Here is a 16363-nt window from a genome sequence, read left to right as displayed (position 1 = left end):
ACTATAACGACTGGTGGGGACTGTTGGTATAATCTGCGAGCCCACCGCTGTAAAATGGCTTTCCGAATCTGCCGGGTTGGTGTCGCCGAGTCATGAAGCAACCCTTTTTTAGTAGTAATACATTCCTCAAATTCAGGCTTGACTATATGTGTATCTCACCGCAAAGTCGGTCGCTGACTGACATGTCTGTCGGCTCAGTATCACTCATATAAAGACCATATCCGTCATTCGCAAATCAACATCGGCCGTCTGCGTCTACCGGTGCTTGCGTGATTAAGAAATGGCGGCGCACAAATTGGACACTACCTGCCAAGATAAGAACAGTCATATGGAAGAGCGACGAGTGGAAAAGGAAATAAATCTCAGGATACATAACATGATAATGAATACGGTAGCTTAGCTAGCTCACATACAAAGTCGTCTGATCTGGCTGGAGAGCTCCAGGGTGTTGCAATAGCTCAGCTTACTTCAATCCAATGCTTTCTTCATACGATGAGAGGTCCAAACACGAGCAGAGCCACTGCAGCTCGTCACAGTAATGGCCTGCTATCATGATTGTATTCCAGCTCATGTGGAAACGGACTCCGAATGTCTTCATCCGGGTCGGAGGAGACGGCGCACGTAATTGGGGCCGTAAGTGCTGAAGGATGGCGGGCAACTCTTTCCCCGTGCGGAGAATATATGCAGGCCGTTGCCTGGTCGCTCCCCACCAATCAGTGGAGCTCTGGCTGAGAGCTCTCCCAAACCTCAAAATTTCATCCTCCAAACGCGCCTGGCCAGCTGTCTCAAGCGCGTTCATCCATTGACAACACCTTCGAAATCCCCTTCACCGTTGCGCCCAACCCAGCCTACGACTGGACGCGACCACGAAAATTTTACGATATGTCGCTCTTCGGCAACAACCCTCTGGGTGGTCTGGGAACCTCGACTAGCGGAACCCAGCAACAGAGCAGCACAGGAGGAGGTTTGTTTGGACAGCAGAACACGACCAGCACCCAACAGACTAGCTCTACGCCTGCTTCAGGCGGTCTATTCGGAAACCTCAATCAGGCCAAACCTGCGACCACCGGCGGTCTCTTCGGCACATCGACGACGGCACAACCGGCGACAGGATCCTCGCTGTTTGGTGCGCCTCAGCAACAACAGCAGCAACAAGGCCAGCAGCAACAATCAGGCGGACTCAGCTTGGGAGGCTTGGGTGGGCTGGGAGCATCGACGGCACAGAAGCCATCTCTCTTCGGCGCCATTGGAGGTGGTCAACAAAACCAACCCCAGGCGCAAACGACGGGCTCGACCTTCGGCCAGACTACTGCAAACAACACTCTCGGCGGCTCACTCTTCCCCTCATCGCAGCAACCGCAGCAGAATACAAACAACCAGTCCCAAATCCAGCAGGGTCAACCGTCAGGCGCATACTTTGACAGCCTGTTCGCCAAGAGCAAGAAGCAAGGAGATGGCGAAAATGGCATGGAGGACCTCCCCAGTCTGCAATTGGGCCTGGGCGACCTTCGCCAACGCTTGAAGAAGCTGGGAACAAAGGCTCAGGAGCGTCCTTCCGATGGTAGAGCGCACTACCTCCTCGCTGCATCTGGCGTGGATCCTTCTACCGCCGCGAAAGACCTCGGATCCCTCGATCTGCAGACTGGCCGTGTCGAGAGACCCTCTGGCTACTCACCCGCCGAAATCGACGTCGAGACGTACCTCGCGAACCTCCAGACGAAGACGACGATGAGCATGATTGCGGACGGCTTAGAGAGATCGGTCCGCGACTTTGATAACTTCTTGGAGGACAACGTGACGATGGAATGGGACGCCCAGCGCAAGCGCATCTACGAGCACTTTGGCATCAAGGCTCGTGAAGAGTCTTCTTTCGGACCCGCTGCGTCGACAAGAGAGGCCTCTGGTGGCTTTGGTCGTTCGCGCCGAAGCAAGAGCCAGGCGACTGGAGCTCGTTCTGGCAGAGCAAGCGTCCTGGGCAAGTCGAGCATGCATCGCTCGGTCATCGGCAACGCAAGCAAGATCGGCTCTCACCAGCCAGAGTTCTCAGATGTTGATCGGTCCACGGACAATGGCGGTTCGTTGACCGGCCACATCAATTCTGACGACAGATCTCTACGGGAGAAGCAGAACAAGCTTTCCGAAAAGGTCCGCAACCTCAATCAGGCGCGGCTCATTGCCCATCCCTATCCCATCCTTTCAGAGCTCGCGGATGTCGAGCACCGGTCTCTGGACCCATATGCGCCACACATCGTTGAGGCGTACCATGCTGTTCGCGAGATCGTCGGAGAAGATCCTGAAGCAGAGACTACCATCAATGGTGCCACGGCGAAGGAGCGGCAATTTGCCAAGATGTACTTGGATGAAGCGCCGAACTCTGCCAGCTCGATATCTATGCGAAAGAGGCTGTTGGATGGTGCCAACAGATACCTTGAGAAGCAATTCCTTCAAGAAGTCGAGGCCCTCATCGCAAAACACCCCCACGAAGCCAACCTCGGTGGCCGCCCCGATATTGTCAGCAAGATCAGAGCCTACATCCGGTTACGTTCTGCACGAAAGGATTTGGTGCCTGATAACACAGACCTTCAGCAAACTGGTGGTGAATATGTGTGGGCCATCGTCTTCTACTTGCTACGCTCTGGTCACGTCAGCGAAGCTGCGACGTATGTGAATGATAACGGCAATCAGTTCCGCAGCATCGACCGCACATTCCAGAGCTATCTCAACGGCTATGCTTCTAACGAAGACCGCCGCTTGAAGCGCACATTGCAGGATAGATGCAATGCCGAGTACACTCAGCGTGTGCGCAACGCTCCCGACAACTCCATCGATCCCTTCCGGATGGCCTGTTACAAGATTATTGGTCGCTGTGACCTGAACAATCGGAGTCTGGATGGCCTCAACACCGATATCAACGACTGGATTTGGCTTCAATTCAACCTTGCTAGAGAGGGCGACCGTTCGGTTGAGGTGGCTAGCGAGGCTTACGGCCTTTCCGAACTGCAGTCCAGTATCAAGGAAATCGGAGCCAAGCACTTCCCCAAGACCTCTGCTGAAGACAACAGTGGCAGCTTTGGCATGTTCTTCTACCTCCAGGTACTGTCAGGCATGTTCGAGGAGGCCATTGCGTACCTTTACCCCTTTTCCTACGTCGACGCAGTCCACTTCGCCATTGCTCTCGAGTACTACGGCCTCCTCCGACCTTCCGATCCTTTCAGCGCCTCCAATGATCTGCGCAGCTTGAACGTCAAGGATTCTGTTCAGATCAACTTTGGCAGGATGATTGGCTACTACACAAGGGACTTCAGAGCAGCCGACGTTGTGTCCGCTGTTGACTATCTGACTCTCATTTGCCTCAACATGGACTTGTCTGGCGAGGCTGGCCGTCGTCATGCTAACCTCTGCTGGGAAGCCCTGCGCGAGCTCGTGCTCGAAACGCGTGAATTTAGCAAGCTCATCGGCGACATCCGCCCTGATGGCCAGCGGATACGCGGTATCATCGAGGAGCGCGGTTCTTTGATCGGTCTGACGGAAGAGAACGACTTTATCAACACCGTCACCGTCCAAGCTGCCAGCTTCGCCGACGAGAACGGCCGCACCACTGACTCAGTCCTTCTGTACCACCTGGCTGGCGAGTACGATACCGTCGTCTCGATTGTCAGCCGTGCACTCAGTGAGGCCATCTCCCTCGAGATTGGCGAGGATCCCATGCGCCTCATGCCCGTTAAGCCTCGCGCCGCTGGCCAGGAGGCCGAGACCGGCAGCAGCCTTAGCCTGGCTTCCATCGACGACCCCGTGGAGCTTGCCCGTACGATGATGTCCATGTACGAGCGCGATGCCATGTTCCACCGCAAGATCCAGGAGCAGAACAGAGTCGCCTGCCGCGTCCTGCTCGAGATGAGCACCATCAAGTCCCTCGTCGAGGCCGGTCAATGGGCTCAATGTCTGGACGTAAGTGACACCTCGCAACCACTCACTGTTTCCCCCATATCCGTCGCATATAGATGACTAACTTTGGCATTCTAGAAAATCCGCGGCCTCGAGATTCTCCCGCTCGACGCCAGCGGCGACCCGAGCATTATCCGCGCCTACGCCGCAAAGTTCTCCGGCCTCTCCCAGCCCGTCTCTATCAACGTGCCGAATCTGCTCATGTGGACCATCATCTGCTGCACGCGCCAGCGCGACCAGCTCACCGGCGGCCAGTTCAGTGGCAACGAGGGCACTCGTCGCATGATGGTCGAGCAGATGAAGCAGATGACGCTCGACCTCACCACGTACACCTCGCAGCTGCGTTACCGCTTCCCGCCGCACTTGCACGAGGCACTTGCCAGAGCGTCTGCCGAGTAAGAAGAGGACTCGGATCGATTCGTAGCGTTGACACTTCATGCGTGGTCTGAGAAGGAGATTAGGGCTGAAGTGGTGGTGTTGGTAATTGAACAATTGAGCAGAGTCAAGAAATGACGGAACGAGCGAGGCTCGCATGACTCCAGGATGGGGCGCAAAAAATGTCTTGTTGTTTGAGTAATACGGCAGAAGAGAGAATACTATGAATAGATACCTTCGTGACTAACCTTTTCCTCCTTTTGTTTATTCCATCCATGGGCTCTATAAACAAGTTCACCTCTGACTATACGCAGCAGCAGTAAAAGGGACTCTTGCCCAGAAGCTAAAGATGGTTATACCCCTAATCCTGAAATGTAAGGCTACCGAGCTGTAGCTTGTGAGTTCGTATACCACAAGCGACCGATGCTTTGTTTTGTCTTTTTCCTTCCCATGTCACTATTTGGCGGCGAGTAACGTATTGTCTCTACACACAGTAAAAAGCCATCATGAGATTTCATCTCCAGCCAGGATGCGCAAACTGTCCTTGGTATTTGTTCCTAACTAGAACGTTGTGAAAAAAATGCTCAACGAGAGAAGCATATGTTCTAGGGTATAGTGTGATGCTACAATAAACAGGTCCTTGGAACAGCCCACTTTCCCCTCCCTCCAAAAACGCCTAACGTGATGTGACCCCTATTTTCCGCATTCAGATTTACCAGTCTTTAATGACCACGACCCCTTCCACGTCCACGTCCTCTCCCTCTACCACGAGTAGCGCCGCCCCGAACAGACCCGCCTCGCATCCTGCTAGGCTCTGGACCACCGATACCGCTATCCGATTCAGAAGACGACGAGATCTCGCTCTCCGATTCCGACTCGGAGCCGATTCTCACGACAGTCAGACCCCCCGAAGGCCTACCTCGGCGCGCGGACGGCGGCGGAGGAGGAGAACGATCTCCGGGAATGCCGGAATCAGAGGAAGATGCAGAGGACGGCGACGCGACGGGAGCGTCAAAGTCCGACTCGTCTTCATCCGACTTGCGCCAGCGTCGACCGACGGCACCTGGAGGCGGAGGCGTGTGGTCGGAGCTCGACTGTCTGTCCGTGGAAGCACCGGGAGGCGGAGGCGTGTGATCAGAGCTGGATTGTCTGTCCCCAGAGGTGCCCGGGGGTGGAGGCGTATGATCCGAGCTTGGCTCTCTCACTCTGGCAGGCGTACCAGGAGGTGGAGGAGTGAGATCTTCGCTTGGTTCTCTCGAAGGCTCTCTGGTGTTCTCCTTTGCTGGCTCCGTCGCCTCTTCAGTAGAAGGCACAATCTTGGCTGGCTGCTCGCTGCGACTGACTGAAGGTCTCGCGGATGACGCTTGGGTTGGAGTCGGGGTCTGTTTCGCGCTCGCATCTCGCGACTTGCGCGACGTAATCTTGAACTTTCCTCCGCGAGCTGCAACACGGGCCGCCATTGACATCATCTTTGTGGCACCCGGAGGAGGCGGGGGCGGTGATCGATCGACAGGTGCCTTCTCTACCGCGGCGGTCTTGTTCTTGGGCGGTCGACCACGGCGCTTCTTAGGCGGTGCCGCGGTTGCCTCCGCCGTCTCGGTCTCGATGGAGGTGACGGGTGCACTCTGGGATGGTCCTTCTCCAGCCAACTCTCGCTCAAGTTGAGCCTCGAGTTCAGCTTCAGTTACATCGTGAGCCGCGTCTTCATCATCTGCATCGTCGTCGTCATCGTCGTCGTCGTCGCTAGCTGTGTTGCCCCTAGCTCTCGGGTTGAACGAGCTGGCTCCATCTATAGTCACAACGCGGCTAAGGCCCGAACGTCGCGATGCTCGCTCTTCACGTTTCTTCGCTGCATTTCTTGCTGCAATTTCAGATGGCTTTGGAACAGCATCGGCTAGAGGGGCCCTCGGCACCGAACCCGGCGTCGAGTTCGCGTTCCGCGGCGGCCTGCCTCGCCTCCTTGGTGCTGTGGGCGTTTCGGCTCCACCAGCGGCGGCGGTGGCGGCTGCAGCATCAGTTCCCTTCTGGATGAGAGCACGCACAGCGTCAGAGGCCAAATCTCTAGGGTCATTACTGGCATCGCCCGCCTCCGGCTCATCGTTTTGGACCGGTGGCCTTTGCTTGAAAGCCGGCACCATGTCATCAGGGTCGTCGATCATTGGTTCTTCTGGCTCAGCATAAGACGCTCTAGGCCTTGCATGTCGCAATGAAGGAACGTTTGCCGGGAATTGAGGAGCTGGCATCCCGCGTCGTGCAAGACCGCCTGCCGGGACTGCCTCTCTTTCTAGCTGGGCCGAGGCTTCATCCTCAGGATCACCGCTCACCCCAGCTGGCTCGGCAGTATCACCCTCAGCAGCTTCGGGTGCGGCGCCCGCGGAAGCAGGCTGTGCCGAACCGAACAACGCCGGATCCATGGCAGATTCGTCAGCACCGTCGTCTTTCTTTGCCTTCTTCCTGTTTTGGGGCCTTGGGCCATGGAAGTCTGGATCCAAATCATTCTCCTGTTTTGCCTTCCGCTTCTGTGTCCGCAACATATTCTTGACGTATTCAGCCTCATCGTCAAACACCATGGCGTCAGTTGAAGGCATTTGGAACGGGTCGAATAGAATCTGATCTGGACCACTTTGTTGGTAGTAACCCATGCCGAACATGGGTTGGCCATCCATGCCCAAGGGATCCGGGTATGCTGACTGGTCCCATTCGGGGTCCCCATTCATGTTCGCCACTGGAGCAGACGGTTCAATGTCCATCTGCGACATATCTTGAGTTGCGTCGGGATCGCGATCATCAGCATGACGTCCGTCCTGCTCACCGAGGACATGGCTCTGATCTCCGTATCCGTACAGACCACCCTCTGCGGACGCGGTAGCACCGTTGGCACCATTAGCGATGTCTTCGGCAGTCAGAGAAGCACTCTCCTGAGCCTTTGCGGTGTCGGCCTTCTCCCGTAGCTCCTTCATACGTTTGCTGTTCGCGCTGCGGCCCTCTTCACCAGCTGTCTTGAGCCAGTTGAGATTGTGCACGCGGAAGTCGACGAGGGCCTCAACACTTCTATCATCCGCAATAGCCCGGGTATCATGACCGAGAAGGGTGTTCTTTGGCGTATAGGGGTTGCCGCTTTCGGCACGGCGGCATGCACCGCAATTACAGATGCCCAGGCACTTTGGGCAAAGCCAATTCTCGTTCTCCTGTACCGTCTGTGGCATCTGATCAAACGCGCGGTAAAGCACGCCGTAGCAGTAACTTTCTTTACACTCTGGATTTGAGCATTCTTGCACCTTGTAGGCGTAGTCCTTGTGACAGCAAACGTGGCAGCGACGAAGTTCTCCCTTCTTCTTCTTCCGTTTGTATTTTTTCTTCTTGGGCTTGCCGTTGTCGTCCAATTCTGGCTCGGGTTCGGACTCGGTGAGTGGCTTGTCCTCGTCAAGCCTCGAAATATCTTTGAAAGGTCGCCTGTGCAAACCCTCCTGGCAAATTTCGGCCAGTGCCTTCTTACCTCGCCGGGTGCGAGCGATTTCAAGAGGCTGAGGTGATAGCTCTATATCAACGAAGCCGTCGTTCTTGATGATCATCGCCCGCCAGAGTTCGTAATCCTCCGTCAGTTGTTCCCACGACCATTGCTCGCACCATTGAAGTTTGGATATGCAGACACAGGATCGTCCCATGGCGTAGCATTCCATACAGACGTCGTATGCATCCTCATCTCCGTTGACCAGAGTCCGCACACAGTGCTTGCAGGTCAAGAATCGGTTGAAAATGTTTGATCTGCAGTATGAGCAGGTCACGCAAGAATCGTACTCGACATATTCGACGTTCTTCTCTTTGGTCGCAAACATTTCGTCAACAAGAATCTCGGTGTAGAGTGAGAAAAGATGGCGGAAATCCTTGGCAAGCTGCTTATACCGTGAGGATGACCGGAAAAGCTCCGAGCTTAGACCGGCAATGCCCATCTCGCTGTCCTGCTCGGCCTTTACCATCTGCGCGAAGTACTTCTTAAGCGTATAGTAGATGATAGCCTTATTTTTGTACTGCTCATCACGGCAGACAAGACGAGCTTTGGGAAGGGCTTCGTGGAGTGCCATGTCCAGGGTCTCGACAGTCGTGCGGTTCCACGCGACCTTCATGGTGCGCGTGCCCCTATTCCAGACCTGGTGAGGGGCTAGAGGGGGGATGAGGATGAAATCGCCGGGTTTCTGCTCGACAATGTAGACTGGAAAGGTTGCCTTTTTCCAGGCGTTGATCTGAGCAAAATGCTTCTCAATTTCGATGTCGTGGCCGAGCATAGATAGGAAGTACTCGCGGACGACTTCTCGATCCTTGGTCTCCGTCATGAACCAGATGGAGCTTCCAGGTTTCTCTCCGTTCTCACTCCCCGAAGCCTCAACCATGATGTTTTGTCCGAGACTGGCGCACATTTCACGATGCGCCGGGGTGAATGTTCCTTCGTGTCCGATATAGCACATGAGATTCTGTGCTCGCATCTCCTCGGGCAGGCTTGACATGAGATCTCCCGCAGGTGCCACCTTTGACCTATCGCCAAAGCCACGAAAAGGATCACTTTCTCGACTGTCTGCAGCTCCCTTTTGCGTGACGTTTTCGTTCATGTAAAATAGGTTGGGAGGAATGACTTTCTGCAGATGTTCTTGCCATTCGGGAGGACAGTCGATGTCTTTCAGGTAAAGGCGTTGCCGTCTCTCGTCTCGATAATTGGTCGGTGTCCATTGGTTGGTGAGTTGTTTCATGGCTCTCATATAGTGGCCTGTGGTCATCGGAATCTCGGTCTGGCCGGTAATGTCACGGACATTTTCCTCTGTCTTGATGTCAGCTGCTGCCGCGATCAGGCAAAAGGTGACTACACTCACGCTTCTTGTCGTATGTCTTCTCCATCCACTCTCCACTGAAGAGCCACTCGGGAAGAACCTCGTTCCATTTCTCAATCACCAAGGGCTTCCCGCCCTGAATGACTTGTAGTTGGACCAACTTCTCAAACTCCTGGGGGCCCAATCCTTGGATCTGAGCAGTCGAAATTCGGAGGACCCATTCGAAATTCGGGGTATGATCGACAAGCGTGAAAAGGTCCAAGTCCGGGGGAATCGGATCGAACTTGGCCTGGGGATGCGATGGTGGCGGCATCTTGAAGGCTGGCTATGGCTACTTTCGGGCGGGGAATCGCATGAGAATGCTATCTTTGACGCGTCGGTCAGGACATGCGAGACGCATGTATCCCCAGGCGTAATCGAGACGACCTGCGGCGCGTCGAGTCGGCGGAATTGGTAGGATGACCGGCGAAGACGCCGACTGGTGATGTTCGCGACAAACGGCGGTGCGATCCAGAGGCTGGAAAGCGTGTCGCGTAAACGGAAAGTGGCGTCGGGCGAGGCTGAACAATTCGAGATTCAAAGGCGATGGGGAGGAACGAAAGTCAAATGCGCAGCCAATCAAGGTCTGCGAATCTACCGGTACCTTGGCCCCCAAGGATCAAACAGCACGGACCACACTTAAGCTCTGGACCCTTTGGCGACGGCTCTCAAATTTCGGTTCTCTCGGTGACGGGTGCAAAAAGTTGACGGGGCATATCTGGTTTTTGTTAGAGCTCCGTATCGATTGTCGGTAAGTCTTAAGGTTTCTTTTCGTTCTTCTCCAGTGGAAATACTGGCTAGAAGATTTCCACTGGCTCTTGCCTCCGGAGCTAAGGCCTTTCGATGCAATGTCTCTATCTCGCTATGGTGAACATAGTTCAGGGAGCTGGCACCCTTGCACATCACAGCTGAAGAGCATCACAGCTGAAGAGCTTCACAGTTTAGATGGATTCAAGGCTCAACGCTTCAATGTTTTCCATATTGCAAATGTCACTCCTTTAAGATCTTAAAAACTTTTGTACCTTATCTCTGGTATTACTGCCTGGTATTACTGCGAACAGCTTGTTAACTCTTCTACGTGTTCTTTAATCATCAATATGTCACTTATACTAATATCGTGACAGTGACTCGAAATGAGGCAAGTCAACTTGCTAAGAGGGCCCCTAAGGGCGGCATGCAACCATCCATCTAGCACAACGAGATTTCTCTCAGCGGCGTCACCATCTCGATTGGGCTTGCAGGCACACCGCAAGCCTAGCACACATCTCACTCTTCGGAGCTCAGCTCATCAGCAGCACACAGCTCTCCACACCACCACGAAACGCCTCACAACAGCCATTGCTCCAGACACTCCCGAACCAGCATCACCTGAAGCTGTGTACTCGCCGCCGACGACCGGTATCATCTCTTACCTGCCCGCATCATGGGTCCCCTACGCAGAACTTACCCGCATCGATAAGCCGGCAGGCACCTACTACCTTTTCTTCCCCTGTCTATTCTCAACACTGATGGCCGCACCGATGGCCATGCCCATGGCGTCTCCGGCCTCTGTCATTGGAACTTCGCTCCTGTTCTTCTCGGGAGCCCTCATCATGCGAGGCGCGGGCTGCAGCATCAACGACCTGTGGGACCGTAACCTCGATCCGCACGTCACGAGAACGAAATTCCGACCCATCGCGCGAGGCGCCATCACTCCTTTCCAGGGTCTCGCGTTCACCGGCGCCCAGCTCCTGGCCGGACTGGGCATCTTGGTCCAGTTCCCCACGTCCTGCCTCTGGTACGGCATTCCGAGTCTGCTCTTCGTGGCCTCCTATCCCCTGGCGAAACGGGTCACCTACTATCCCCAGGCCGTACTGGGCCTCACCTTCTCCTGGGGTGCGATGATGGGCTTTCCAGCTCTCGGAATCGACTTGTTGTCCAATAGCGCGGCCTTGACGGCTGCTGGGCTTCTGTACACATCGAACGTCGCCTGGACGATTCTGTACGATATGATCTACGCCCACATGGACATCAAGGATGACGTCAAGGCGGGCATCAAGAGTATCGCCCTCAAGCACGATGCCGAGACCAAGCAGGTCCTGACGGGTCTGGCTGCGGTCCAGCTGAGTCTTTTGGGTGCTGCTGGGTTCGCAGCTGGTGCGGGTCCAGCCTTCTTTATTGGCAGCGTCGGTGGAGCGGCGGTGACACTCGGTGTCATGATCAAGCGGGTCAACCTGAAGAGCGTCAAGGACTGCTGGTGGTGGTTCATTAACGGTTGTTGGATCACTGGTGGCGTCATCAGCTTGGGTCTCGCGGCCGATTACACTGTAAGATACGTTCAAGGCGGAAACGAGGATGCTGTCGGTCAGAAGCAGCTGGAGTAGGAAACTTCAAAAAACGGCGTATAGAAAGATGTCAGGAGAAAACTTGTACCAACATCGTCTGTAAATTTCATAGCACGTATAATCAACATTCCCTTGATTCTTGATTTGTGTTCTTCACAACCCACCCCCAAATAAACCCCGTTTTGTGTAATGTGTGATGTGAAATGCCGCATGTTCAGGTATTGACTTTCATGATGTTTTATTTCATCGACCAAAGTCTACCCGCAGTATCAGGACCATAACCCATTGATGCCAATGCAAGCGTAAAACTCCGAGTGCCGAATTTTCTTCCACTGTCCTTCCCATGCTTTCGCGCGATCGAAAAAAGCCTCCCGTTTAGGATCTGGGCTTCTCCTTCTTCTCCTTCCACAGAGCGAGCAGACCGACACCAGAGACCTTGACGACCTTGAAACGGACACCGGGAATATCACCCTTGGCCTTGCCCTTGCGACCGAAACCGGCCAGGAGGACCTCGTCGTTCTCGTCGACGAAGTTCAAGCAACCGTCGTTGGGGACTAGAGATCATAAAAATGTCAGCACTTCAGTTCCCTTCGCCACATGGTCCCATTCAAGACCAGTCTTTCTTTTCCCGTTCTCTTGTTCGTCGTTCGAGAATCGCATGTTGGGGGGTATTCGGGAGAGGGTGTATCGTACCGAAAGCAGTGACTTTCTTGCCGTTCTTGATCAACTGAACACGAACGCACTTTCGGATAGCGGAGTTGGGCTGCTTGGCCTCGACACCGACCTTCTCGAGGACGATGCCCTTGGCGTGGGAGGAACCACCGAAGGGGGAGGACTTGAAAGCGGTACCGAGGGCACGCTTCTTGTATCCGAGATCGGCCCACTTCTGGTCCTTACGGTTCATGCGCAGCTTGCGCGCCGCATTGAGTCCACGAGGCATGTTGGCTGGATGAGACTATTGTCAGTTGAAAAAGTTCCTAGAGGGGTAGTTGTGTGCTGGTGGCAATCGAGATTGTCGTCGAGATTGTTGAAATTTTTTCTTGCTCGGGGAATTCGTCGTCGATAGGTTGGAGGTTCTGGATGGGACAGCGCAAACGTACCGATGTGTTGGGGGGTATCGCGGGAATTGACTTGGTGGTGGTGATAGTGCCTGACTGCTGCTTCGCGAAAAGTGGTATCCTCAGATTTGTCCGACGACAGCTTTTTCGGCACACAGAGGGTTTGTGCCCTTCGGTGGGAGGAGCGTCGTTTTTCATCACGTGATACTGGCTCGTGCGTTGTCCCATTGCTTGACGAGCGGAAGAAGGCCGGGTCTGCAAGTCAAAAGTGGGGGCAGGTTCGCCCAACCACGGCCGGGTTTCGCTTTCAACCACTTTGGTACGCCCGGAGCTTGAACCCCACGCTGCTGACCGTACCGTCTTAGCCAGGGGTGTCCCCTCAAGGTCCACAGCTTGCCTCGACTATCAAAACCCAACCAATCCTATCAGATGCCGTCAAGTTCAAGAGAAGCTGTCTCAGACGCCAAGTCCCGAGCTTGGAATGTTCACGACGACACACAAAATGTAGGCATGTCTCAATCAGCCAAGAGCAAAGGAAAACAGCGCGACCCTCCGCCGTCCCTATTCCTTCATCCATCTCCCGCCGCCTCTCATGCCTCGTTACCGGGTATACTTGCGCCTGGAGCGCCGGCCACCTTGTCTGCTGGCGTCACACCTCTCCCTCAGCAGGCCATGAATATGCAACGGAATGGATCTCTTCATACGGGCTCGGTAGTCGCGCCATCCGTTGCGCGCCCTGTCCGGAATCTCAAGACCGCCGATAGCGCCCGTAGCAGCGACAGGACCGACGCGTTATGGGCTGAGATGCAGGCGACGCTGGAGGAGGTCGAGCTCTCGGCGTCAGGTGGAACTCACGTGTTTGGACCCGATCACGATCGCAAGCTGGAGGAGCTGAGGACAGCACAGATCGACCTGGCACAGGCATGGGCACGAAGTGAAGCCGATGAGGCCATTGAGATGACGGGCCAGCGCTCCAACACGTCAGCAGCCGGAGGCGAGGAGGTCCGCAACCTCAAGAGCGCAGTGCTAGGAGAGACGAGCGGCGTGGCGTCAGATGGCAACGAGGGACCGCGGAGCACGGGAAGCAACAATGGGCGACCAGGTAGCAGCGGGGGTACGGAGCGACTCGGTGCGAAACTCGAGCAGGAGACAGAGGTGGACATCTTGCTCGCACGCAAGAGGCGCGAGGCCAACGATCGGTACTTCCAACGGGTCAACAAAGGTGTCCTCGACGTCGTTGCCAAACTTGAACACGTTGCTGTTGCGATGCGGGCTGTTGAGCAGGAGACTAAGGATATCTGGGGCGAGAATGACAGCGCGATGGGCAGTGCGAAGGGGTAGAGGCAATCCTGTGACCTTTTTGTGTTTTGTTTGCTCTATTACCTGAAGCATCACCCAGGGCCACTGTATTACAACAGCATTGATTCTTTGCATGCTCGGGAAGGAGTTTCGTTGTTTGGTGGTTATGGGCTGGCGTTGAGGATCACATGCATTGGGCGGCAGCACCCCACCAACGTCAGGTTGATAGATTGGCACTGGATGCTTAAGGTATAGTATTAATTGATATATCTAAGCCAGCTCAACGTTCCTGTTCGGGCTTTGTGAGGTGATCAACGAGGTCCACACAGTCTATACCAGCAAAGAACGACGAGCTGAAGATCACACTGGAACATTGAGCTCCATCGTCGGAGGGGCCGGATGAAGTCGTACACATGAGTCGGCTGGTGAGGTGCGACGGTACAATGGCTTGCCCATCGCTGTCACCGATCGCTAAATTGCTCCGAGTCTGCAGCGGGAGATGCGGGTGCACCAAGCGATCGATTGCGCCATCGAATGTGGTGGTTACACCTAGACATTCTACACAACATTACACTTTGCTACTATGTACAAGGTGGCACGTTGGGACAGGTGAAGTTGGTGAAGGTATACGGAGTATCGGAGCCCGAGATTGGTCCATGTCGCTATATTTCCGCTGGTGACCTTCCTCACAGGGAAGGCCGAGTCCTGGCGGGACGACGGAGAGCACCCGTGACCGGAGGCGGAGGAAACAGCAAAGTGGGACTTTTGTTGCATGTCACCAGTCTGAATCCGCGCCAAGACCCTTGCCACTGCACACAGTTGGTGTGCTGCACGCTGAACGTACGGATAGTTTCCTGTCTTGTACCCGCGTACCTTACCTTAGGTATGGAGACCCAGGAATCTGACGAAAATGCTGGCGAAAGAAAAAGAGGTTGCACATGTCCATACTGCTTGCTAGCGCCACCAGGTTGTCCCATTATTGCCGGTTCCCACACCATTCTAGACGCAGACGACTGACGTATGTTACTGGCTGGAACCTGGCAAACTGGACGGAAAAGAGTGACAAACAGCAATGGAACACCTCCACTACTTTCGAGGGGGGCCACCACGGCTGACGGCGCTCCCTACTGGGCAGGTGGTCAACTAAGGTTCGGCTGGTGATTGCCCATCCCAGGTGCCTTGCGCGCTGTGTCCCCATCCATTCAGCGGTCACTGGTCAGTCACCCTGCCATGACAAAGGGGAACCCAAACATCCATTCGATATCCATCAAGGCCCAGTTCAGTCCGTCCACGTCTAACTTGCTGAACTTCCTCCCTGCATCCACCCGTCCTTCACCAATCCGCGAGTCTCCAGCAACTTTCTCCAGTAACTCGCAAGCAACGATTAAATAACCGCAAACTCCCCACAAGACCCTTGAGCGCATTCGTCAATCATACTACCTACCCTACAACACTGGCAATACCCTCATCCTCGACTTTGATCAATCGCCGCAAAGTCAGACTCTCGATACCGACCCGCATCAACATCCGCGATCGCAAAGAACTTCGTTCCACCCCTTTTCGACGACCTCATCACTCTCCGCAACCATGAGACCCTCCACCTTCCTCGTCGCCGCTCTGGCTGTCGTCCCCGGTGCTCTCGCCGTCGACCAGATGAAGTCCGTCATCGTCTGGGCCAAAACTGATTCCGTCGGTGACGACATCATTCAGAGGGCGAAGCAATCCATCATCGATGCCGGCGGCCAGATCACCCATACCTACTCTATGATTAGGTGAGGCATTACTCTTCCATCGGTTTGAGGTTTTTAAATCGCAGCTAACAGCGATCAGGGGATTTGCCGCCGTCACACCTGCTAAGGTCCTTGAATCTGTTCAAGCCTTTAGCGAAAGCCTCACAATCGAAGAGGACCACACCGTCACCAACTCCGTATAGATGGTAGCCTCATTATCGAACCAAGTTGTTCATCGGTCGGGCACAACTGGCGACAGGCAATTTGCAAAGCATGCATCTGGTGATAGATACAACAATGTGCGAAAAGAGACTTTGGCTGGACTAGGTCACGAGGACAATGATATCCGCCGCCTTTCCCGGCGGCTGCGACAGGGGCAAGCGAGGGGGCACTCATAATTACCATTGCCGTCATAGACGATTTATCACTACGGAGTCGGGAGTTTTCATCGATAAGAAGTGCCTCGGGGCATCTTCTGTATGGCTACAGCGATGCTTGGACCGCACCTGGTTCAATCCTGCTCGACGCCTTAAAAAATAAGACCGAAAATAAAAATCACAGCATACCTACTCATGACTTTAGTCTTTGCCTTGATTATTCCGCCACGTGTACGGGAATCCTTCTCAACTGACGGCCGCTTTATTTTGTACAGTGCTGACGTCGTGGCGTTCTACGATGATGTATCCCAGGTTCCGCATGCGGCTGACATCCACACAACGACGTTGATGAGAGACCTAAGCCTTGCGTGAACCCTTTCGACCTTCGAGGACCAA

The 16363-nt window shown here is 54.7% G+C and overlaps 6 protein-coding genes across 6 annotated transcripts; 4 read left to right on the top strand and 2 right to left on the bottom strand.

Annotated features, from left to right (window-relative positions):
- Window positions 1–588: 588 nt before the first annotated feature.
- Window positions 589–4344, top strand: CABS01_09545 (uncharacterized protein; the record flags this gene model as incomplete). The annotated part of the gene is made up of 3 exons (XM_060542902.1): window positions 589–633; window positions 781–3948; window positions 4024–4344. 3 exons carry the CDS (start codon window positions 589–591, stop codon window positions 4342–4344), a joined length of 3534 nt encoding a protein of 1177 aa, XP_060400118.1.
- Window positions 4345–5042: 698 nt separating this feature from the next.
- Window positions 5043–9453, bottom strand: CABS01_09544 (AT hook domain-containing protein; the record flags this gene model as incomplete). The annotated part of the gene is made up of 2 exons (XM_060542901.1): window positions 5043–9130; window positions 9183–9453. 2 exons carry the CDS (start codon window positions 9451–9453, stop codon window positions 5043–5045), a joined length of 4359 nt encoding a protein of 1452 aa, XP_060400117.1.
- An 859-nt stretch (window positions 9454–10312) lies between these two features.
- CABS01_09543 (4-hydroxybenzoate polyprenyl transferase) lies at window positions 10313–11542 on the top strand (the record flags this gene model as incomplete). Its single annotated transcript, XM_060542900.1, has 1 exon — window positions 10313–11542. One exon carries the CDS (start codon window positions 10313–10315, stop codon window positions 11540–11542), a length of 1230 nt encoding a protein of 409 aa, XP_060400116.1.
- A 336-nt stretch (window positions 11543–11878) lies between these two features.
- Window positions 11879–12443, bottom strand: CABS01_09542 (ribosomal protein S12; the record flags this gene model as incomplete). Its single annotated transcript, XM_060542899.1, has 2 exons — window positions 11879–12057; window positions 12197–12443. The coding sequence occupies 2 exons, from the start codon at window positions 12441–12443 to the stop codon at window positions 11879–11881; spliced, it is 426 nt and encodes a 141-aa protein (XP_060400115.1).
- Window positions 12444–12990: 547 nt separating this feature from the next.
- On the top strand, window positions 12991–13902 carry CABS01_09541 (uncharacterized protein; the record flags this gene model as incomplete). The annotated part of the gene is made up of 1 exon (XM_060542898.1): window positions 12991–13902. One exon carries the CDS (start codon window positions 12991–12993, stop codon window positions 13900–13902), a length of 912 nt encoding a protein of 303 aa, XP_060400114.1.
- Window positions 13903–15447: 1545 nt separating this feature from the next.
- CABS01_09540 (uncharacterized protein) lies at window positions 15448–15793 on the top strand (the record flags this gene model as incomplete). Its single annotated transcript, XM_060542897.1, has 2 exons — window positions 15448–15632; window positions 15691–15793. 2 exons carry the CDS (start codon window positions 15448–15450, stop codon window positions 15791–15793), a joined length of 288 nt encoding a protein of 95 aa, XP_060400113.1.
- Between the last annotated feature and the right edge of the window lie 570 nt (window positions 15794–16363).

The sequence above is a fragment of the Colletotrichum abscissum genome (genome assembly GCF_030869225.1).
Source record: "Colletotrichum abscissum strain IMI 504890 chromosome Unknown Scaffold_23.1, whole genome shotgun sequence".
In the NCBI taxonomy this organism is placed as follows: domain Eukaryota; kingdom Fungi; phylum Ascomycota; class Sordariomycetes; order Glomerellales; family Glomerellaceae; genus Colletotrichum; species Colletotrichum abscissum.
This window is presented reverse-complemented; position numbering and strand designations above follow the sequence as displayed.